At 35.8% G+C, this 24007-nt stretch overlaps 1 protein-coding gene across 1 annotated transcript in view; it reads left to right on the forward strand.

Moving 5' to 3' along the window:
- Positions 1-24007, forward strand: part of KCNH7 (potassium voltage-gated channel subfamily H member 7) — a 238724-nt gene that overhangs the window by 154274 nt on the left and 60443 nt on the right. The window contains exons 5-6 of the mRNA XM_074873347.1: positions 1386-1814; positions 9729-9943. Of these exons, the coding sequence (XP_074729448.1) occupies positions 1386-1814; positions 9729-9943 (644 nt within the window). The remainder of the gene's footprint in view (positions 1-1385; positions 1815-9728; positions 9944-24007) is intronic.

The following is a 24007-nucleotide window of genomic DNA, read 5'->3' on the forward strand; positions in this document are numbered from 1 at the left end:
ACAAATTCAATACTAAATATATAGGACATTCATTTTAAAACATTAAATGATTAAACCATGCCATCAACTGCTCTACACTTACTGTTGGGCATAGGCATCAATGAAAGACTACTTCGAAACATTTCAGTATGGGATGATAAATTTCAGTGCTAAATATTAATGAATGTTAGCTAGCCACAAACGCTAGTGATTAAAACTGCCTGAAAAAAAATGAGATCTTATCCAAACAGAATTTCTTATCCCAGTGAGAGGGAATAACAAGACATTTCAAGATGTCCTCTGAGAAATCATTTCACTATTGATTCACTGGGGAAAACACGTAGCAAAGTGATGAGTAACAAGAAGCTATTAGATAAGTCAGACTGTTTATGCAATGATATCTGATCATTTCAGTTATTTCAATTATTTTGTTAATTTTTTTTAGCATTTCTTTTTCTAAACTGTTTACTGTGTTTTCTGTACATCAGAAGTCCTTGTGCCTCCATCTGTGTGTGTGTTACACAATAACTTAAAATATTTGCTATCTGGGTTTGGTTTTTTTAGAGGGACAGTTTGTAGATTTTACAGTTCTTCCACTGCACCATATTTTACACTTCCTCACAGATACTGGTATTCTTACCGTTACATAAAGTTGTTCGTTTTCCACACACTCAGAATAGCCTACCCTGCCATTCAATATACCAAGCCCAACTAAGCCCACACCCATGCAAATGAACAAAAGATAATTGCATTTTATAGGTGCGACTGAGGCTTGAAGGCTATGTTGCTGGTTTTTCTTCCCACATGTTCCTTTATTTTTCATTTTAAACTCATTCAGAATAAGTGTTTCTTTTAATTGTAAAATGTAAGTATTGGAAAGGATTGTGGCAAAACTGGTACACAACTTATTTTTCTTTCCTGTAGGATTAGCACTGCCATCTTCCAGTTTAATTTGTAGCAAATAAATCAATAAATCAGCAGTACGCTTTTAAGCACATGGAGTTCCACTAATACCTATTTCAGGATAACAGCTACCAAGCAAAGTATTTTGATGTGTTCTAGCAGTCTTTTATAGATGCACAGATTTTTAACTTAGAAAGGACCAACAGAACAGATAACTATCTCTTTTAAAAGAGTCTGTAGAATCGATGCTGCTATCCTTATTCTGAGCTCAATAACTTAGGTCTGACTGAACTATGAAATCCTGTAACACCATGACTATAACAAGCTTACAGCTATATAATATTTCCATATTTACACATTCCATTGCTAAGCACTGTAATTTATTAGGAATAGACCAATTATTTATAGCTATTATTATGTACTCCATGTGTGAAAAAAAGGAGATTTTCCTAACAAGAAACTAATATGTAATATTTTCTTCTTTTGTATGTATTTACATGTAGGCAGACTTTTTGGGTTCCGGTTACCTGGATGGAGACTTTTAACGTACAGAAAGCAGTCCTTACCGCAGGAAGACCCTGATGCAGTGATAGTTGACTCATCTAAGCACAGCGATGACTCAGTGGCAATGAAGCACTTTAAATCACCTACAAAAGAAAGCTGTAGTCCTTCAGAAGTGGATGATACAAAAGCACTGATTCAACCCAGTAAATGTTCACCTTTGGTTAATATATCAGGACCTCTTGACCATTCATCACCTAAACAGCAATGGGACAGACTTTACCCTGACATGATACAGACAAGCAATCCACTAACCCATTCCAGATCAAAGGAAAGCATTTGTAGTATACGGAGAGCGTCTTCAGTACATGACATAGAAGGCTTTAACATCCATCCCAAGAACGTTTTTAGGGACCGTCACGCAAGCGAAGGTATGGTAGAAAGTCAATCAATATTCTCTGTATTAAGCGAGTCAATCAATATTCTCTGTACTAAGAAAGGAATTATTGCAATTTTTCATAGTAATCATTACTTTGTAAGCAAAATTAAATATAATCAGCTGTATACATTCAAAGGCACACTAAAAATATTAAGGGCCCAAATATGCCAGGCTTATTTACACTAAATACTGCTTTTCATATCTAAGCAGACCAATAAAATTGTGGGGTTGTTCTTCTCTGCCTTCTGTATAGAGATATAGCAAAATTGGGCCCAACATTCCTAGAGCTATTTGTGTTTGGGGGGAAAAAATCAGGTGATCAAATTAAAATTGTATGCAAAGTTCTGTCCCATACTCACATATATTAGATTGTCTTTGACTGTATGAAATCCTACATCAGAGACTGATCAGTTTATTTTTCTTAAATCTGTAATGTGTACATTGTATATTCACTGATTCAATACTGAGACATTCTTTTTCTCTCACACTGGAGAAAACATCCTCAGCAACTCCATTGAAATGGTTTATGTAATGCTTAGTGAAATATTTAGTGAAATGGTGAAATGCTTAGTGTAAAACTAATGTGTGATTTTCTCTTTGCGTTAGTATATTCTTGCAACCTGCAAAGATGTTTCCTCTGTCTTCTTTTTCTACTGTCTCTCCTAATTATGCACAGTCATGGAGTGTGGACTATGATTTCTTGTTGGAGACAGGGAATTTGAGAAACTTGGGAAACAGCTTAGCAAACAGAGGTTTGAAAGCCCTGTGAATGAAGAGGCACCTTTGAAACTGGCTTCTGCAGAAAAGTGCCACATACACAATGCTTTTGCAGCTACTGATGGTCTAATGACTTGAATTACATACTTTTATTCAAGCCAGATGACAAGGCATGTATGGGGAATATTTTAGGATTTAAAAAACATATGTCATGGAAGACTGTGTACAGATTCATAACTTAGTAAGAAAATTAATTTTCATTTTCATTGATTGCCTGTTTTTCTCCTATTCACTGACCACAAGTGTAAAATTCCTTTAAGTTCTCCTGCCATTTGGAAGGTCCACATCAAGGGCTCTTTGCTTCTGTACGTCTCCTAAAATACGTCTGAATGGTCTTCTGCCACCCAGATTAACTTCTAGAATAGCAGAACTAATTATTCCTTCCAGTTACTCTTCCTGTATTAAATACAATGGGTAAATACCTCTTTTCTCATTTCTGTTTCTTTTGGACTCTGATTTTTTTCAGTTCAAATGAACCTGAAAATTCAATTAAATCCATCCTAAACCATACCATTTAGCTATATTTCATGTTCACATTCAAGTCAAGATTTCAAAATCAGGATGTGGAGGCAAAAATCTCCAAGCTTGAACCTTGGCATGTCTTTTGGACAACTGCATAAGCTTCACCTTGGTTTCAACTTCCCCAGATATTTAAAATAACCTTTCAAATAAAACATATTTAAACATATCTGTTTTGTCAATATCTATTTTCAGAACTTATTTTCATTAAAGCACTTCCCTATTGGTCATTCTTCATACAGTTATTTGATGAAAAGGTGTAAAAATCAGTTTGAATATTGTCTTTGGTTATGGTGGTACAAAGCTCATGCAGAAATCATCACAGTTTAATATTTGCTGCATGGAGGAGCAAAAATTTCTAGCTCCATTTCACTAAATAATATTTTTCTAATGTTAAATACTAAGGAAAATAAATTTTACTATAAGGAGTTAATAATCTGTTTGAATTCCTATGGCCTCTCATGTGATGTGATAATTTACAGTGTAAATAGATAAAACACTGCCACTCTGATTTCACTCTGTATAAGCTACAAAATAGTAGAGAATCTGGCCCTAAGTTTAGGTCATACATATGCATTCTAAAAAAGTACAGCAGAACACAGGATGCCTCTCAGAATTGCATTAGAATTAGTAACCATCCTTGATGCCATCTGTTTCCAAGTATATTAGAATTTGGCACCTTATGCTGAAAAGATGTTTAAATTTAGCCAGCAAGTCCTGTTTGCCTTACTCAACAGTGAGCCATAAAACCCTATTGTTGCTGTAAAATTATTCATGCAAGTTAGGCAACCAGGATTCAGCCTAAATCATCTTTTCTGGACTCACAGATTCTGAGCAGAAACTGCCCAAATTAAAAGTAAAGTACAGTCCCAATGGGCTAAATTATTACCCAGGGGAGCATAAGGTTTAATATATTTGCCATTCCATTTTTATTTTGTTTATTGATCCTAATAATTCTGAATTTTCCTGAATCCACTGAAAACTACTACTCTGTCTGAAAATGCAATTCAGGATTCAGATTTAATTTTTTTCCACCTTCTCCAGTTCAAATAACATTAATTGAATCAGCATAAGAATTCTGACAGAAGAGAAGAGCATTTAGCTCAATACTAACTACAGTAATTCACCCATGGTCAAATTTACTATTTTAGAAGATAAATCAATTGAGAATATAAATTATTTCACGTGTTAATTTATGTAGCCTAGTTGCCTATCACTTTAAAATTACCATAGCTGTGGACATTATGTGCTGAAAGGTATTACATTAAAAATGTCGATTTAGGATTTTAAATTCCTTTGAGTGTGCTCGACTGAATTCCATTCTAGATTTGCCTAGTTGACAGCAGGGCAAGAACTGTGTCTTCCACCCACCACCCTAACTCCAGCCAAGTCCTTCTCACCTGAAATGCCAGCAATCCAGATTTTGCAGGCGGGTACATGTTCACAGGGACTCTTTGGGAATTTTATTGTCTTCAGAAAGCGTCCTCAGTAACATCCCTGCAGTCTTCTGAAAAAACAGCAAGCTTTTGAGCCTAACTCAGCCTACAAAATCTGCATTACTGCTACAGAGGCCTGGCACAGAAAGGCATCAGGCTGAGAGGATCTGAACACTTTCCCACACTCACAATACAGAGGGCCCAGCTCGATGTCCTGTGCTCTCCAGTCTTCAGGAAGCTGGAATGGCCAGAGAGGCAGCAGGTGTGACATGACACCACAGACAAGGCCCAACATCACCTCCGATTCCCCCACAGGAGAAAGGCTGAAGTGGGCCCTCTGCAGGGACGGGGCTGCTGCTGGGGCGGACAGGGGCACAGCCACCTCAGCCCTCAGAGGTGGCCTGTCAGCAAGGGACAACTGTAGGTGAATATCAGTTTGAGCCCAAGGCACCTTTAAAAGCTGGTAAGCTGGTCACGGTGGCTGGCAGCACACAGGGGCAGGGTCGCATCCTGCACCTGGCCCCTTGCTCCCTGCCAGCCGCTGGGGCCCTCGCCCACCCTCATACCTCTCCGAGCTGCTGCAGACAGGCAAAAGGCATGACAGGAAGGGAGGGCAGCCTGTGGGTCATGTTGTACACCCATGAACAGGGGTGGCGTCTACCTATCCACCAGTATGGCTTCTTTAAAATACTATTAAATAATAAAAATAACAACATTAATAATAATAATAACAACAATAATCATATTCTCTCTAAAGAGGTTTGATCTCATGAGAGGATTCAAGGCTGGGTGTGCCTGTGAAGACAGAGAGCTTTGCCACTATTATCTTGGAAAAGTGCCTAAAAGCTGAAGGTTTAAGGTATATCTTTCTCCTCAGTGTTTCTCCAATATTTATTTGGAAAGGTGCTGCGCAGCTTGCTGCCATGGTAAAAACTTTTCCTTCTGTGAGTCCTGAGCAGCCACAGGGCCCAGGAGTCTGTGCAGGCTGACCTGCACAGGCCCACACCACATGCAGCCAACCAACCTGCACCACCCACAACTGTGGGTGCTTCAGTCTCACTTAATTGTGTGATTAATTACCACTTCCTGGGTTAGAACTTTTGATCTCCAACCCAGTGCCAGACTTGTGGAGAAACAATTTTATCTTGTTATTGTTAAGGCAAGTTAGTTAGAGCCAGTTCTACTACCTACTGATCCTACTTCAAACAATTTTGTAGATGATCTCTCAATTGTCAAAGTGACTTCATCTTGACTAAAAGTCTACAAATATAGTCAAGGACATGCAAAAATATTTCATTTCAAACCATATACATATTTGAAGCAATATTTTCTGCTTTTTCTGATTTAGATTTTAGTTGTCTTTTTTCTCTCTTTTTCTTCACTTGTGTTATGCTGAAAACCAGACAATGGTCGCAATGTCAAAGGTAAAGTATACAGCGAGACTGTACCTTCCAGTGTCTCAAACAGCCACACTTTTTGGCATGTTACTTTGCCTGCTGTATGAAATGTTCAAATGCAACATTCTCATGCTGACTTCTCTAGGGCTAGGTGCATTACTTAAATTATATTTGTTAAACACATAGTTATTCCCTTAACTATTATCTCAAAGCACTAACTACCAATCCCTGGAAAAAGTGAAGGCATAGTTAACAGTCATTTGACTTAATTATCTGTTAATTCAAAAAAGGAAGGGAGGGAGATAGAACATATCATAGTTATTTAACTCAGTGCTGTTGTCCTTAAGCAGGCAAAACTTCTGTTGAAGCTACCAGGAGTTTTACCTGTGAGAGGATGTATAATCGGGCAGGGCCACTAAAAAAAATCTATTGTTATAAGGTGCCTAGTTTTCAGTTAACTATCTCAAAAATAAAATAATTGGTAATCAGGAGCCTTGTGGAAGTATCTTCACTTACTCCTCTTTTGTCTCCTTAAAACTAGTTTCACGTTCCTGGATGGCAGGGGGTATGGTTTCAAGCTTCCTGTAGTATTAAAATGTGCATGCATGAACTTCATCGCCAATTTCATGTTTAAATAATATTTAGTGCAGTTACAAAATTGTTTTTATTCACTAGCACTGAGCTACAGCTTTTAGAAGCAATTTGAACATAATTAAGTGACTTCCTCCATTTCTAGAAAACAATTACTAAAGTGTTCAGTTTAATTGCAATATTTGTAGCTATGTCTGAAAACTGGTTTGTGACTTCATGCATGATGCAAAAAGTGTGTGTACCTGGTAAAGTCTTCTCTCTAAACTGCATGCAGTGCATGACCTAGATTCTGTAAAGCGATTTGTGGACTATGAAATCATTGCATTTGCTTCATGTGTATGTTGGCAAAATCTTGGGGGAAAAAAAAAAGATGCAGTCTCTACTGTAAAACAACTTTTATAAATATATTTACTGCTGGTGAAAGACGATGGATTGACAGCTCAGGAGGGTGAAATAATTTCTCAGTGCATTGTGTAAGCATGAACAATGGAATCCTACCATAAAAATGGGGAGCTCAAACTTATCCTTAAAGAATCTCCTTTCTAGAGTAGGCAGAAGCATGTCATTCTCCCTGCTGATTCACTTCCTGGCCACTCTGCTAAAACTGTCAATCAGGGTGCCAATTAGTGTCAATGGTTATTGTGATTTGTTATGGCCCTCTTTTTCTGCTTCCTGCTATGAGAGTATAGCAAAGGTCCATTAGCTGTCAAGTATCAGCTCAATTGCTGCCAGCCTGGGCTGTACTTAAGCTAGTAATATCTTTCAATTAATTACCATTATCAATGAGGTACATATATAGCTTTCACCATTTTCTAAAGCAAAAGAGGATTATAAAAGCAAGGTTTTATTCTCATGTGCTATTAAGTCTAATATCACACACTAGGGCATGAGTCTTAGGTAACGAAGGAGAGAGTAATTCCCTTTGGAATAGAAGCAATAAAAGATTTAAATCTCAGAAAACAAAACTTCAATGCAATTTAAGCATCTATAAAGTTACTATAAAAAAAAATATATCTGCTATCTAATCATGGATTTGCCTTAGCTCCCATAGTTTCCACTTACCTTTGAGTTCCTTAGGTATCAAGAATCTTGTTCATCTGACAAATGGCCCCAACTTGATACCTCAGTCATGTCTAAGCCTTCTCAATATTCAAAAACTATTAATCGCTACAACTATGTAGGGGAGTAGAGCTGAAAAACTGCAGTCTGACCATACGTACATAGCACATGCCAACCACTGCACATGAAGTGGCAGAGCACATGCCACTTCACTGATTTGTGAGGAGATTGTGAGCCCTGATTTATTTTGAACACCACCTTTTAATAGACTTGTGCAGGTCATGTGAAAGATAGATTCAGGTCCTACCTGGGCCAAAAGGTGTTCAAGCACAATATTCCAATTCCTTGCTAGTGTTCTCAGTACCAGGCTTTTTAGCATTACTTGTGGGAAAAAGGTAGTGCTTTCTTCCTTTTTCTGGTGAAGTTGTTCCACAAAGAATATACCAGGTTTATTGGTCTAAGAAGAAAAACAAGGACTGATTTGGGGGTTTTTTTGTTTGGTTTTTTTTTTGATCTTACATCAAATGATCTTTGGACAAAATACAGAAGATCTTGAGAGCAGAACCACTGAATTGATCTCTCCCAGGGGAGCACCTAAACTGTTAGTCTAGAGCATTGTGACCTCCCTTGTCATCTTGAATTCCTTTCTGCACAGTGGCACAATTTTAAATGGAGTAGTAGAAGATTTCTATCTCTGGCCCAGATTAACATATAATAAGCATGAATTTAGGAGGTAGAAAGCATATGTATAAATCTCTTTAAGCTAAAAAAAAAAGCAAATTAAAAGTCTGGTTCTTCAGCAAGCATCCTAAGCCAGGTGTGAGGGAAGACCAGCTGGTTGCTTTGAATTTCAGTCCTTCACACATTGCAAATACAATCCAGCTGTTCAGCTGTTGGCTCTGCAGTTCACCCCATAGGCTTAATCCTGTCCCATTGGCTGTTCCTGAATCATAGTACCTGTCCTTTTTTGCCTCCCAGGAAGACAAAAAAACAAACCAAAGCAAACAAACACGCAAAAAAACAGTAGAAGAAAAAAACATCACATTGTTGCCCATAACAGAATTAGGATGTAGTCAGGTTCTCATGAGGATCTGAGAAAGACCCTTAGATCCCACACTTTAGATACATTGTCACTGACTGCAAGACCTGGATTTTTTCTTAAATCCGTAACTGTATCTAGCTCTCACTGTCTAACATCTTTATAATTCTTTTTTCCAGTATTATTCTCAAAAGCAAATTTTCCTTACTATAAATATTTTTGGCTTCTGGACAAATTTTATGATGACAGTACAAAACAAGTATACTGATCAGTTAAATTGCTTGCTTGTTGTACAAAGAACTCTGTCCAATATTGAAAAGAATAATTGTAATGGATATGTACCTCATGAAGTATACAAACTTCATAGTTTTTATCTATTATGATGCACTAAAGTAGTATAAGATGTTTAAGTGTATATCAAATACTCCATTAATATTCTATATATGGGTATCCCTATTGTTTTCAATATTTTGTTGGTAATGACAATTGAAGAAATACATTTTGTGAGTTTGTGATACTCTAAAATTAAAGGCTTTTAAGACAATGTTAGGTTAATATTTCCATTGATTAAGTATGGAGTTTACTTGATGAATCAACAGGGTAGAGCAGGTGTCTACTCAATTTTCCAATTCACAAAAAGGTGGTTTTGAGCTAACTATCATGTAAGCACGACCAACAGAGCCTTTGCTCAGTCCAGACACTCATATAATCATGCGTCCTATTTCCACTTTTATAAACAAATGAGAATACAGTCTTTATATCCAGTCAGAATTATAATGGAGCATACCAGCATACCCAGTAACATGAAAATAAGTAAGGATGGATGCATTATGTACCTTGCAATCCATTGACTTTATAGAAACTTTTGGGGACTATATCTAAAGCACATTTCATGTTTACATTCAATACTAGATTTGATTCTCATTAGCAATAGAGTTATTTTTAAAATGTAGATAATTTTTACTATTAACAAGTAGTATAGTGAAAAATCATTTTTAACTACCCTTTTAACATATCCCTCTTAAACATTAATGATAACTTATTTCTCTGCATTTGCCAAATACTAAATATGTGTTCTGATTTTTCAGGGCCTTTTAATCATATCAAGTCAAGTCTGTTGGGATCCACATCGGATTCAAATCTCAACAAATACAGTACAATCAACAAAATTCCTCAGCTCACGCTGAACTTTTCAGATATCAAAAGTGAAAAAAAATCTTCATCTCCTCCTTCTTCAGAGAAAGCAATTATTGCACCTAAGGTGAAAGACCGAACGCACAATGTAACAGAGAAGGTTACCCAGGTAAGGTAATACACTTTACTTTAGTTCCTCTTCAGTTTTGTGGAGCCAATTATCAGCATATTCAATAGATCATTAGGCTTTTCATGAATGATTTGGACATCTCTAAGACAATTTAATGGGTTTGAGCCATTACTTATTTTACCTCCAATTCAGTTGCACATGAGGTAGTTTACAACATTAGATGATACTGTTAACAAAACTTTTCAGCTCTCTATTTTTCAATGGAAAAAAGTTGTAGTATGCACTAAATGCCCCAAATAACTACACTAATTTCAGTGATTCCTGTCATTCAAAAATGTTATTTTCATTTTTTTTTCTTTTTCTCATCTTTATTAATTGCTAATTAGTGCAAGACACAACATGATAACAAGTGGTAGGTGATTGTGCCACTGGTATAAGTATCATAGTTATATTTTGTAATTTCTGTTCCAGTTCTTTGGCTTTTCATAATGCTCTTTTCTGTAGGTATCTTTTCCATATGTGTACATCAAAAAGGCTATCAAAATGAAAAGCAGATACCTTTGGACTGGGTGTATGGTATAACCAGTCATACGATGAGGCATACAATTGAAACAAAACTGAAAACAATTCAAGATAGCATATTTCTTCACTCTAAGGCAGATACAGTGCCCTCTGAAGGCAACAGAAGTTTTCAGCTAAATTCAGTATCATTATGACATTTGTGTTTTAATGTCATATGGAGGTTGGTGAGGACAGGCTACCAATGGGCAACATACTGAAAAAAAATTAAGACATGACAGTATCCCAAATAACTTTTATGGTCTTAGTAAGGAAGGGGTCAGCCCTTAAATACCTATCCACTGACAGACTGAAAGATTAGAAGTACTTTGTATTAGAATGAAGATAGAGATTCCATAAGGAAGATCTTGCCAAGAGTAGCTTTTGACTTACTGCTGACCTGCCTTCCATAGACCAGACTGCAGCTTCTCTACATTGGTACTATGCCACATATTGTCCATGCTCCTACTCCCTTTGATGGATATAAAAAAGAATGTATTGCACACCCTCCTAGAGAAATAACGATAAAAGTTCTATCAGTTCTATCTTGAGATCAGTTAGTGCCTAAAAAGTAATTGGATTTTTATCTTTCATATATTTTGTCTTTGATAGCTAACTTAAATCTGCAACCATTGTACTTTCTTCCCTGGTCAGCTGTGAAAGATTTAATCTCTTCTGGATCTATTTTGATATGTTTTAAATTATTCATAGTAGTTATACATAGAAGTCTTTTCATATGGCAAAAAGTCATGTTACATTAAAAAGACTAATTTTTATAAGTTATGTAAGCATAAGTCAAGCTTGATTGGGGTTTTTTTTTCAAAATTCTGCCTGGCTAATTAGTGCCAGAGTGCCAAGTTTCTATATACTGATGACACTGTTATGGGGAAAAAAAAAAAAAAATCTATGTTTATTCTCCAAACAACCTAGATATTATGAAAAGATCCAATAGAAGTGACTTGGATCAGATAAGCCTTCCAGGAACACTGATATTAACTAAATGTAAAATTAAATTTGAAATGCTCTATAAAATCTTTACACTCCACAAAAGACTTCCAATTTGATTTGACATTGGTTTATGTCCTTTTCTAGAACTATCACAACCAGTGCAGAGTACAATTTGTGTAGCAAACATTGATAATATACCATTTGTCATAATTGGAAAGAATTCCCCACAGATGTTCCTTTTTCTTTTATTATAATCAGTTATCAATGTTTTTAGTTTCTGCTGCAGCCTAAACTCTAGGATTAGGTCCAGGTAGAAACTCCTAGGAAGTATAAATAAATGTAGGTCTACAGAATTCAACAGTCAAAGATCTTGTTAGCTAGTTATTCATTAATTAGATTAGAAATACACATTTAGAAGATGAAAGTGGCTACTTTTAGTCCTATTTATGTTTCTAATCCCCAGTGATCTCAACATGTTTTATAAGATTTCAAAGGTTCCACTGCATGTCTGCCTGTAAATCTCTTTGTAAAACTTTTCATGGGCCTATAGATCCATTTTGTATCTGCAGAATAGTGCAAAAGTGGTTTTGGAAAGTTTGAGCACAATGTTGAGAATAGAATATGACAGAAACATCAGGTGAGATAATTAGGATATGCTCATGCTGGCACAGTCCTTTGATACGTAAATCTGTGAAACTGCATCAAATATGACCTATTTAATCTATGGGACAATATCAGTAAAAGAGGAAATGAGTATAAAATGGCCATGGTCAGTTAAAAGATCACACTTAATCAGAGTAGTGATATTCTGAAATAGTCATATAATAAAAGAAGTTAGGGCAGGAATTCCGAATGTCATTAGACAGAGCCTGAGAAATGAGTAAAGGGATAGATAACACGATGTACTTTTCTGGGATTGCAGGACTTGGTGACATGGAAGGCCACTTCCAGATACACATTGCACCATTCAAACATCCATCCATCTCTCTTTGTACCCTTATCGTGTATCTCTCTCCCTTTTGTCAGCTTTGCTGAGAAATTTGGTCCTGCCACTATAACCTGACATTTCCACTACTGTGGTGCCTCTCACTGTGCAGCTCAAAATATAGAGACATGGACTCTGGTGTGCACCACACTAAGGTATCAGTGAGCCTCACAGTTAGATCACTACACTCTGGATTCTCTCATGCATCAATAATATCAAACTGAGTATCAGCATCACAGGACACAAGAACAAGTTCTTCTTTCTAGAGATAACAGCTATATGACTTCCATCATATCCACAAGCTGGAGAAGTAATTCATGCAGCGAAGGCAATGAAAAGGGAGGGAATGGCACATAGCTACCTTCACAAGGTAGAGAAATAATGAATAATGAATACAATAAATGAGTCACGGCCATTAGAGGAAGTGATATACTTTCAGAAAACATTTAAAGAGGAGTGAGACACTTTAGCAGTAAGATTTTAGTGGAATTAATTAGGAGCAGATGGAAGAATAAAGTTTAGAAAATAATTTCAGAAGGAACAGATGTTGTGGGACAGGGGTTGATAACAGTAAAAAACATGAACTTTGAAATGCAGGTGGAGAAAGCAAGATTTCACTGCAGAATTTAATAAATAAATAAATAGATAAATAAATAAATGCAGTCCTTAACATCTTACCTTCTAAATAATACAAAAAAGAGCTAGGTTGTAAATTCTACTGCAAAGACCCTTCCAGTATTGTCTTACTACTTAACAGGAGTGTTCAGGACATTATGTAGAGATGAAAATTGCCTTAAGATATAGCTTGCAGTGAAGTCCTGCACATGTGATGGTCCTGAACAAGTAGATACTCCAATCTCTTAGCCTTTCACCTGAGTAGTCGCTGATCAAAACTTGTGTAATGCAGAATAGCATAACATCTTCTGGATGCCTGTTTCTGCATAACATTGACTTTTACTCAGAGGAATAGCCCAGTAGTAGCTGCCAGATAGCCCTTACTGAAAAATTGGCATTGCCATATCCCAATGCAGATATTTGTCACTAAAATCAAAGTTTCTATTCTGCTTCACTAACAGTGGTGTTTTTTATGCTTCACTTTATCATTTCCAGAGGTGTTAAGCTAGACTCTCTTCTGGAAGAGTCTCAACTTCCTTGTTTTCATTATTCATTGACACTCTGTTCAGGGAGGCAGTCCAATATCTGCACTCTTTTGCACTGACAGGTTCAGTTGGGGTCCTGACACTGACTGTTAGAAAGAGATAAGTCTTCTCAGAGGCATGAAAAATAGACTTTTATTAAAGAAAGCAGTGGGGCAAAAATTTGACATCTGGCCTTAAAATTACAGTGTGTAGATGTGAAACAGTGATTTTACCTTTTGATTAAATACTGATTTATTTCAAATCTTCTTACACAGTCAGTTCCCACTGATGTATGGCTCCAAAGTTGTGAACTCTGTTGTGAACAGACTCAGAGCAGCATGAAGATTAGAATAGTCAGTACCTATGCTTATTTTCAAATTAAAGAAAGAGTTCCTGAATACCCATAGATTAACATTGGCAGCAAACAATAGCTGGCCCAGTTAATAAACTTACTGGTCTCTTTACTGTGTTGTTTAAGAAAAACTGTTTTGTGGCCTCTGATCATTAATGTTCAGAGATTATTGATCCCCTTAAAATTCATTGGTCTGTTGAGATACAGCATGTTGTTGAAAGACCCACTATGTATCTATTGTTTATGATTTGTCTCAATAACTGACTTATAGGAAGGTAAAATTCTATGATCTTTAAACTTCTTGTAAATAATACTTTTCAAAACAATTTCATCCTCCACCTACCTGTAGGAAATATATATATATATACCCAAACTGGTTATATGGCTGATCAAATGATAAATATATACCTTGACAGGCTACATGGTTGATAGGGAGATTGTAACCTGATTTGCAGACATGCTGAATACCCACAGATCTTCTGAAAGTGGAGCCCTCGGTGAAGGGAGGGTCATGTATGAAGTGATAGACCTTGTCGTTTCACTGCATGTTTTTGTAATCTGGCCAGACTCTATTCTGTCAGGCCCAAAAGATTAAGAAATAAGTAACAATATCCCCCGAGGCCAGTCTCAGCTCTTGATATAAAAAGAACCATTATATGATCATGACTTCAAACTGACCTTCAGGTTTTCAGGCTAAAAGAAGACTAACAACATCTAGGACAGAGAGGGGCAATATAAGACCTAAAAATAAACCAAATTATTGATCTATACATTTTCAGCAGTCTGATTCAGCTGACACATTGTGCTGTTTACAACATCATGCAATAACTCACACACAAACATTTTGAGGCTGTTCATTCTGGAACACAAGCTGACATAAAGCAGAATATTCTGAATTAAGGGGAAACAATTTTAATATGTCTTCCAATTACACAGCAAGGCAAACATATAATAATGAAATTGGGGGTAAACAAAACCAACATCCCTAGTTATTTTATGAAAAGTTTAAATTATTGGTTTCTGTTGAAGTGAGAATCTTCTTTTTTCTATTATTTGTTTTTCCTGTTCTCAGTGATCAATTGGCATAGCTTATACTGGAATTATTCCCTTTGTTTAGAATCACACTTAACACCTTCATGCAATAAAATCTAATCTTTTATTGTCATTATATAATTAGGCTTCATAATTACTGTAGATGCAATTACAGAAATAGTATAAATGTGTGTCATTTCATTATCATTTAGGAGGAGTGACACACTGTGTGTGAAAAGAAGAGAAGTAGAGAACATCATGGTGACGGCAAAACCAATAAAAATACCCCAGTCTCTGGGTAGTCTTTTATAGCTGTGCAAAGATGTCACCAAAATTGGAGAGTAGGCTCTTTTGCACCAGACCAAGTAGCTATACAAAGTGCATGGAAGAAGAAAATAAAGCCCACTCGTTTGATCAGTTTCAGAGGAAAACATAGCGTTTTCATTGGAATTACTTATTATTGCATCAATATAGTTACAGATTCACAGCAATTGTGAAAGATAAAATATTCCTTCCTTCCAGTAGAGCCTCTTCTCTTTGTGACAGTTGAATAGGATAAGTCATCTGAACTGCTGCAGTGTTGTGAGATTTCACAACATGGTAGAAATGGAGCAGTCAGAAAGCCCAGCTGCTTTGAAGAATGTAACCTGGATGTATCCTTAATTAGTCCATGTCTTTCCCCCAAGATCTACTTTTTTGAAAAAGGGATTGCCTGATTTTACTGAGTAGGGAAAAAGTATCCAGTATCTTCTATGAATTACACTTTTAAGAAATCTATATTTTGTTTGATCTCTTTGTTGTTACTGCCTTGAACCAAATACTCAGTGATCTGTTCTGTGATGCTAACATGGAATGGAGCATACAATTTTTTTAATACTAAATCATTTTCCAAAGCAACATTCTTCTTTTGATGCTAATAAGTGGGGAAAATTGGCAGACACAGGCTTTCAGACTGCATTGTAGTTTGTTCTGAAAATAATGAATTTGATTAATATGTTGAGGGTGTAAGAATTAATACCCTAAAAGCAAGTAAAAGTGATAAAAACCAAGGTGTAGGCAGCACTTAGGCAAACCTCATTTCTCTAGACTAGAGCTCTGAATCCCCAACTCCCATTTCATGGTGGATTGACCTTTGAATTTTCTAAAATTGGTAGGTTACTCAGTTGAAACTAACAGTTTTGACACCCACCAGAACAGTCCCACCATGAACTGCAAGAAGTTAAGTGCCTGCTTAGCCCCTGTCAAGCCCCACTGAGATCCAGAGAACTGGCAGTCCTCTGATCCACTTGGCATGCACAGTCTGAAATAATACCTTTCACACATGCAGTTAGAGTTGCCTTAAAACAGCCATGAAAGGAGTCAGTCTCTCATGTAATCTTAGAACCATACAAAAATGTAGTATGGAAGAGACCTCTAGAGGACATCTAGCCCAACCTCCTACTCAAAACTGCTTAACTTCAAAGTTAGATTAGAGTCAGGTGGTTACCATGTTAACTCAGGAAACAGTTTCTATGTTTAGGTCAGCATGAGCATATATTTTCCCAGAGAGAATCACCCAGCAATAGGCAGCAATAGCAGCTAGAGTGCAGAAAGAGGGAAGGAAGAGGGCAGAAAGCTGTGGATCTCATGGGTCAGAAAGAGCTGGCATTTTACAAGGAACATTGCTGGTGTAGCTAACATTGCGTGGAGCTAACATTGATGTAGCTAACATCACGTGTACACACTGTAGTACCAATGTTGGATCTAGCCATAGAATGCCATAACCTGGCCAGGCAATATTTAGCATTTACCTGAAAATACATATTCACCTCTCTTAAGAGTCATTTTCATCAGACAAAAAACACACGTATGTTCAGCTAACAATTTAATATTCATTTCTTACAAGTAACGAGTTTCCCTTTTATCATAATACTAGCTAATACACAAAGTGAAAAACTGATGGGTAGTTTGAAAGATTAACTTTTTCAAGGAAACAGTTAAGTTCCCATACTTTGCTAATAAGATAAATTGATGAATAAACTAAATGTGAGGGCAGAATCCTGCAATTTGCAGCTAGTAAGGTGATGATATAACTGGTGATAATTATAAAGCAGTTATCTTCTACTGATTAGAAACCAGGTGACCTTAAGCATATAAAGGAGAAACAGCTGCAAAGCTATTATTGAGCAGGAGATAGGAGAGAAGCATGTGGTTTGGTTAGTTTTGATGTATTGCTAGCTGAAGAAAATATTTTCTGGTTAAGGTTTGCTAGGGTTTGGGATTTCTTTTCATAGGATTATAAACAGTAACAAAAAGTAAACAAAGTAAAAAAAAAAAAAAAGGAGGAACTCTCCTTAAATTATATTGAAATATCAATAAAATCACAGTAAGGAAAAAATCCAGAACCAGCTGTATGAATCAAAAATCAAAGGATCATTGAATCCCAAATATTATGTTTATGAAATAGTGTGCTAATAATCACTGTGGTAATATGTGGTTACAAAGCACTTATTGAGTTGTATAGGTGGTATAGGTGATACTGAGCATAAAAGTAATGAGCATAGCACAACAAAAATCTCTAGAAGATATTTGCTAAAAGTGACTAGTTCAGACCATCTAGAGTGTACAAATATACTATAAAATTCAAATCTATTTAAAGTACCTAAATTGCATGACTATTTAGTTGATATTCATAGTACATAGAGAAATCAAAAGGTTTCTTCTTCCTGATATCAGGGTGGCCTTGTATTAGATTTATCTTAGATAAGTCTGTTTTTCTTTGACAGTTGAATAAATCTTTCATTGTAGCACAAGGTGGAATTGTCTTTAAGGTACTTTAGGTGTATTTTCAAGAGTAAGTTTTTTATTCAAAGAATTATTAACACAGCATCTTTTTAAATATGAAAATTGCAGTAACTACTTTCCAGTTCATATCTTGGAAGCTGGCATGAGAAGGTATGTTCAGCTCCAGACAGTCTGTTCAGAATACTACTACTAATAAATGAGAAACATCTATTAAATGGGAAGAAAAGCTCTTCATTTCACAGCTTTGCATTTTTTTTCTGATCTAAGTATCCATCTTCTTTGAAAATGTTCCACTATTAATTATGAAGAAACCTACTCTCTTTTGAGACAAAAGAACTGCTGTATGGTATGGTCTCACGTCTGTACCAATCTGTTCTGTTCACAGAAGTTTAGTTTCACTGCATTTGTAGATGGGTTAACAATGGAAGACTATAACCGGAGGAGAGTAACACCATTTGCTGCAGCTTAGTCTCTAATTATGTTAGTTTCAGGGTTTGGAAGTGAGCAAGAAATCGGTGCCTGCAGCTCATGGTCATCCTGTACAATTTGTTAGAGGCCAGCTAATTTATTTTGATGAAATTTGTTAGGATAGCATGCAGACTGCAGCCTCCTTCCAGGTTTTCAAACAAAGCTTGAAAAATAAGTTTTGTATAGGATAGTACTTTCCAGATATATTACATTGTCTATTGTCTCTCTTCTTTACACCTACAATATCAAGTAAGCTAAGGAAACTGCAATAGTGAATGACCCATTCTGCAGTTTACACAGTGTGAATAATTAGTCAATATAACTAGAAATCAAAGAATATTAAGAACATTAAATCTTACACTCAAGCTTCTATCCTAGGCATTTTTTTCACTGGATTGAGCTTTTGATGCCTGCAATCATCTATGTGATCAGCCATAGTACCAAAAAGATTCCCACATCTCTCTGGTTAAACCCACAAATAAAAGGCCCAGTTCTCTCCTGAACATAAGCTTCATTTAGCATAACACAGTAGAGGTGGAGCTTCTCAAGTTATTTTTGGCTCTCTGATGCTGTGCTATCACAACATTTTTGTTAGAGTACCAGAGTAGCTAGTGAAGAATCATCATGAAGCTCCTACCATGTCTTGCCACAATTCCCCAAAACCAGAATATTTTTTTACATTGGAAAAAAAGAAAAATATCTAATGTAAGATCCAGATACTGACTGAGGAAAGGCAAGTTTGCCTGCTTATTTCTCCATGGTCACAACTCTACCCTTTTTCTCTGCCTAACCAGTATGAATTGAATGGATGGCTCTAGAAATCTGGATGGTGCTTTTATAGGTTGGTTTTGCTAGCGAAATGTGATTTGTATCATCACATTGTGTGTACGTATGAATACAGTCTGTTCCATCTCCCCTTGCCCAATGGCTTTTTGGTTGAAATGTTACTGGTCAAATTTGGTAGAAGGTTGGGTAATGCAATCAGCTTTCCTACAAGTGGTGTGAAGGGAGGAACCTGGGCAGAACTCTAAGACTAAATGTCTCCTTTAAGTGAACCAGGCTGGCATATGCTCATTAGGCATAAAGACTGGAGAGCCACAAGGAAGATGGACATTTCTAAATTAAGCTTTTCCCCAGCTACCAGAGCAGTTTCAACTACAGTTCACACCTTTTTAAACATTAAGGGCTCTAATTATAAAATGGAAATTTTCTAGAAAATAAAGTTTGCTTTTTTTGCTGATTATGGAAAAAATATTTACCATGAAACTGAAGGTTAAATTTAAATATGAATGTATGCATAAGGATCTTTTCTCCCTTTCTCCTTTACTCCTGACAGTTATGTCAGTAAGTACTGTAATCATAGAACCAAACTATGGATGTAGCTGCTTCATTTTCACTCTATGCACTTCAGATATTCTTACAGCTTTTAAGCTCTTCTTTAGCTGCACCAAAATGTTTGGCAGCTAGCAAACCAGTCTAAATGGATTATAATGAAAGATACATTTTTCATAAATATTGTGAGGAAGACAAGACAACATCAACAAGCACAAAATCTACTTTGTTTTGTTGTCATGCCATGAACAACTGATAGAAAAATCTTTTAGGTGACTAAAAACCACAGCAATAGTTTAAGCCCTTATTACAAATGTGACCCTTGATGTTTTGTTGTCAGACATACAAATGCTTGTTAACAGGTTAGTGTTGCTAGAAGAGCACAAATAACTCACAAACTCTTTAGCATTTTGAAGGATAGCATTTTCTGTCTTCTGAAATAACACCTTGTAGTAAGTTTTAAAGAGGGTTACATAACTTTTAATACATATTCTGGTATTAACATTTGCTAAAAATAGTCAGTTGTTAATATCTCCTTCTTTGATAAACTGTATATCACTAATACAAGATTTAAAGTTCAGAGAAGCATACTCAATAAATCTGTCTGCTAAGTGTTGCATTACCCACTAATATGAAAGTAATTTCATACTGACTGGCAGGAAGAGGTTCCTGAGGTTTAAGATCTATAACGCATTTTGTAATTTTTTCATGGAAAATAAGGGATGGAAAATGAACTATAAAAATACTTTCTCTCTTTTAATATTCTCTTTTAATAATTTCTTCATGAGAAAATAAATGATAGGTTAGAGATAGTGAGTTTTCTAAATTATTACATATATTCAAGTTTGGTGAAGCAATTTTGTTTGACAGTAACATACACAGAAATATTAGTTCCATGAAACCTGCACAATTTTACTAAACAAACATGAGAAGGCAGCTGTTCTGCTGCTTTAATTTCATGGCATACATAAATTTCCTTGACAATTTGAAGATTTTGGGTTACTGTGTATTTAAATATCTTTAGCTGATTAGATTTACCTAATTATTTGATAGCTCTATGAAAATGTGGCACTTCATGGCCTCAGCCCTGTGAGGCACTCAGCACTCCCAGGAAGTCCCACTGCTCTCAAATCTGAGTTGGATTTGACAGTTTTCGTCATCACTGAGGAAGGATGTTACCCTATCAAATGGAGAATAACTAGATGACATTTCTTGAAGAATCTTTGTAAATCTTTAAGACCACGAATAGTTTTGTAATTCTCTTCACTTGTAGGTCAAACTACTTGATAATAAGGCCTGCCTCTTTGCTTTGCATTGTGGTATTGGTTGAGTTCTCTGATGTACTATTACATTTCTGGAGATTTCAGTGTTCATGGATATCATTACATTTATATAGTACAAGCACTAGGGAGAGTCTAGTAATTGTTTAGTACAGTTGCTATAATTTCAAGGCATGAACCCAATCACTGATGAGCGATGTCATTGATGGATACATATACTGTGTGGGTGTGAGCTTCAGCCATGGGATCATATCTTAAATTTGTTCTCTGTTTCATCATATGTTTAGATGACATCATGTAAAATATTATTATTGCTTATCTAAACATCACATTCATGAGTATAATGAAATGTATTTTAATGACAGCCCTAAATAGAAAATATGGAGAGCAGAGGAGAAAGATATACAGAGAGATAATTTTTAATTCTAAAAGTACTAAAATACAAATTTGTCATACACAGAAGGGGAAACATCATCTAAAAGCTTTTCTGCCATTAAGTCTGATCCTTGTATATATACCCTGGTTTACAATTATATTCTCTAATTCATATATTTATATCATTTTTTAAAAGCGTCTTCTAAAAGACCTTCCATTTCTGACTCAAATGCAACTTGCTATCACAGTACCATTAACATTGAAGTTACAGAAGACTAACTTCAAAATTTCAGCCAACAGGGACAGCAAAAAGCCATGTAAAACCCTGTTGGCAGCATATTACTTCCCATATTGTTTCCTACAGGCCTTCCCAGCAAAGGCTGGAAAACAGCATTTCTCTCCTCTCTTGGATGAAACAAGCAATTTGAAACAGGTGCTTTGAGGTAGGCTTAAGATGACAGTCTCCATCTGAAAAGGCTTGCAGCTTCAGCTACACAAATTGTACACATTACAGTGCAGGAGATTAAAGAGGAATCAGAGCACCAGAAAGCAGGCATGCAGGCAGCAAAATATTCACCTGTACCAGTGAATCCATATCAAAAACCTGAAAGGCAGAATTGTAACTAAACTACCTAAGGCAGAGATAGAACAACTCAACCAACATAACTTGAACTGTCATGGCAGCAGTGTTACACTCAAAGGTGCACAAGACCTTTTTAATTCAATGTCAGTCTCTATTCCTTGTGGATTTTCCAATATCAAATTAGTGATTTTTATGGCAATATATTAAGAGGTTATGTCTTGGACTCAGTTATAATTTTTCTTTTTCTTAAATTTTAATACCACCAAACAGCATTAATGTTCAAGTTCAGTGAAATTTTTTGGACATTTATAATAAAAATCACTTAACACTAATTCAAATAGATTCCACATACCTCTTAAAACTTACCCATTTTTGTCTTCTTTCACATTATCTCATTGCCTACCAAATTGAAAATCCTCCAGAATATTAATTTACTGAATAACCAAACACCTTTCCAGTGTTTCTGTATTTCAGTTAGGTTGAGAATGGCACAAAGTCCATCTTTGACTAACTCAAAAAATCTTTATTTAGTGGCAGATTCACTTCTGGAACAAATATGATTAAAATATGCTCAGATAAGCTTTGAGTTTTTCAGGTTCAGCCATTAATAACTAAAGTGCTGTTTCAATGCCTACCTAAAATTACACTTGGTGAATATATGGGCATAGTCAAAAAAAAAAAAAAAAAAAATCTATTGTGCTATTTCTGACCCTGCAAACAAAGAAATATTGAGCCCATTGTTTAAATAAGAAAGGTTTATATCCTCTTGTATCTGAAGTCCCAAATGGGAAACATACAGGCCAGGCAAGGACAAATCATATTTTCACATAGCAGCAGATTTTTTTTTAACAAAAGCTTAACTTGAAAAATATAGAGGCCATTAAAACTGTGTTGTAAGACTTCGTGGGTATACTTCAAACTGTCTGATAGAAAAAGTTTAGTATTAACATTATATACAAATTTTCATCCTACATAATGTTAAAGCATTTAATACAGATGAAAGACTAAAACAAGACAACTATTAGCATTCTCCACCATTAGTATTTCTTGGCTAAGAAGATGTTCTTTAATAACTATCCTTTGAAAAACATGTAAAAATATCTTTTACATGTAAAAATGCCTTTCAGTGCTGATGTGTGAAAGCAGTGTATAATGCTGCGTTTGGAGGGCACACTAAATCAAAAGCACTTCAGCCTTCTTTCAGTGGTGTAATCTTGTTAGTTGTTCATGTCAGCATCAAGGAAGATGATCATCAAGATGACTGAAATATGAAAGACCATTACAGTCTTGTGGAGAATTAGGTAATGCCTACCATCAGGGAGCAAATGTGGATTTAATTTTCATTTGCTCAGTACTGCTTGTGTAATATTTATTTTTAGGTCTTTCTAGATTCAGAGATCTTTTTAGGAGGTCCAGTCTGTAGGGGTCTCATGGTAATGTTATGAATAGAGAAGAAAAAGGAAGAGATGTCCTTGCTAGTTTTATCTTGGTAGCTTCAGTAGAACTAATACACAGGAGAAAAGACAACCAGGAGAGGTTACATCAAGAGAAGAGAGTTCCACAAATCTAATAAAATCTCCAATGTGAAATCATATCCTCTTTTAAAACTGAATACTGCTTCATTTTTTGAACTGCACTATCATTTGGATTTAAGGTCTATGGTCATGATAAAAAGGGCTAACTATTACAGGAGTATGGCTTTAGCTTCTGTGTCTACTTCATGTTTCTAATTTCTTTTGTTTTCCCAGTTTTTTCCATTTAATACTGTTATTGGACTTGTTAATAAAGATCTGAAAATGCGTTCAAAACTGCATGTTAAAAGGAAGAGATTGTACTCAAGATCTAAGGGGTTTTGGATAATACTGACAGTGTTCATTCTGCACCATGAGCTGCATCAGAGAAGAAACAGGAATAGTAACTTAGCTTTACTCAAATTTAGGAGATGCTACCTTCCTTGATTTCCTAGTCACCAACAATACACTTGTACAGAGTTTAAAATGCTGCTGGAAAAAAAATTTAATCCAAATATCTTTCCATTTTTTGTGAAATTAGAGGTCGTTGAGATTAACCTAGCCTAATAATCTATGGAAACTCCTATAGAAATGCGATGGGTATGGATGTTCTCATGTCATCTCTTGCCATATTCTGTTGAGAAAACAGAACATGCTTTACATTTCATTAACGTAGTCACCTTTCACTGTTACACTCAGATAACAAGTATGGATGATTTTGGCTTTCTGATTCAATTTTGAAGTGTATTTGGATTA

The sequence above is a fragment of the Strix uralensis genome, chromosome 6, assembly GCF_047716275.1.
Source record: "Strix uralensis isolate ZFMK-TIS-50842 chromosome 6, bStrUra1, whole genome shotgun sequence".
NCBI lineage: Eukaryota > Metazoa > Chordata > Aves > Strigiformes > Strigidae > Strix > Strix uralensis.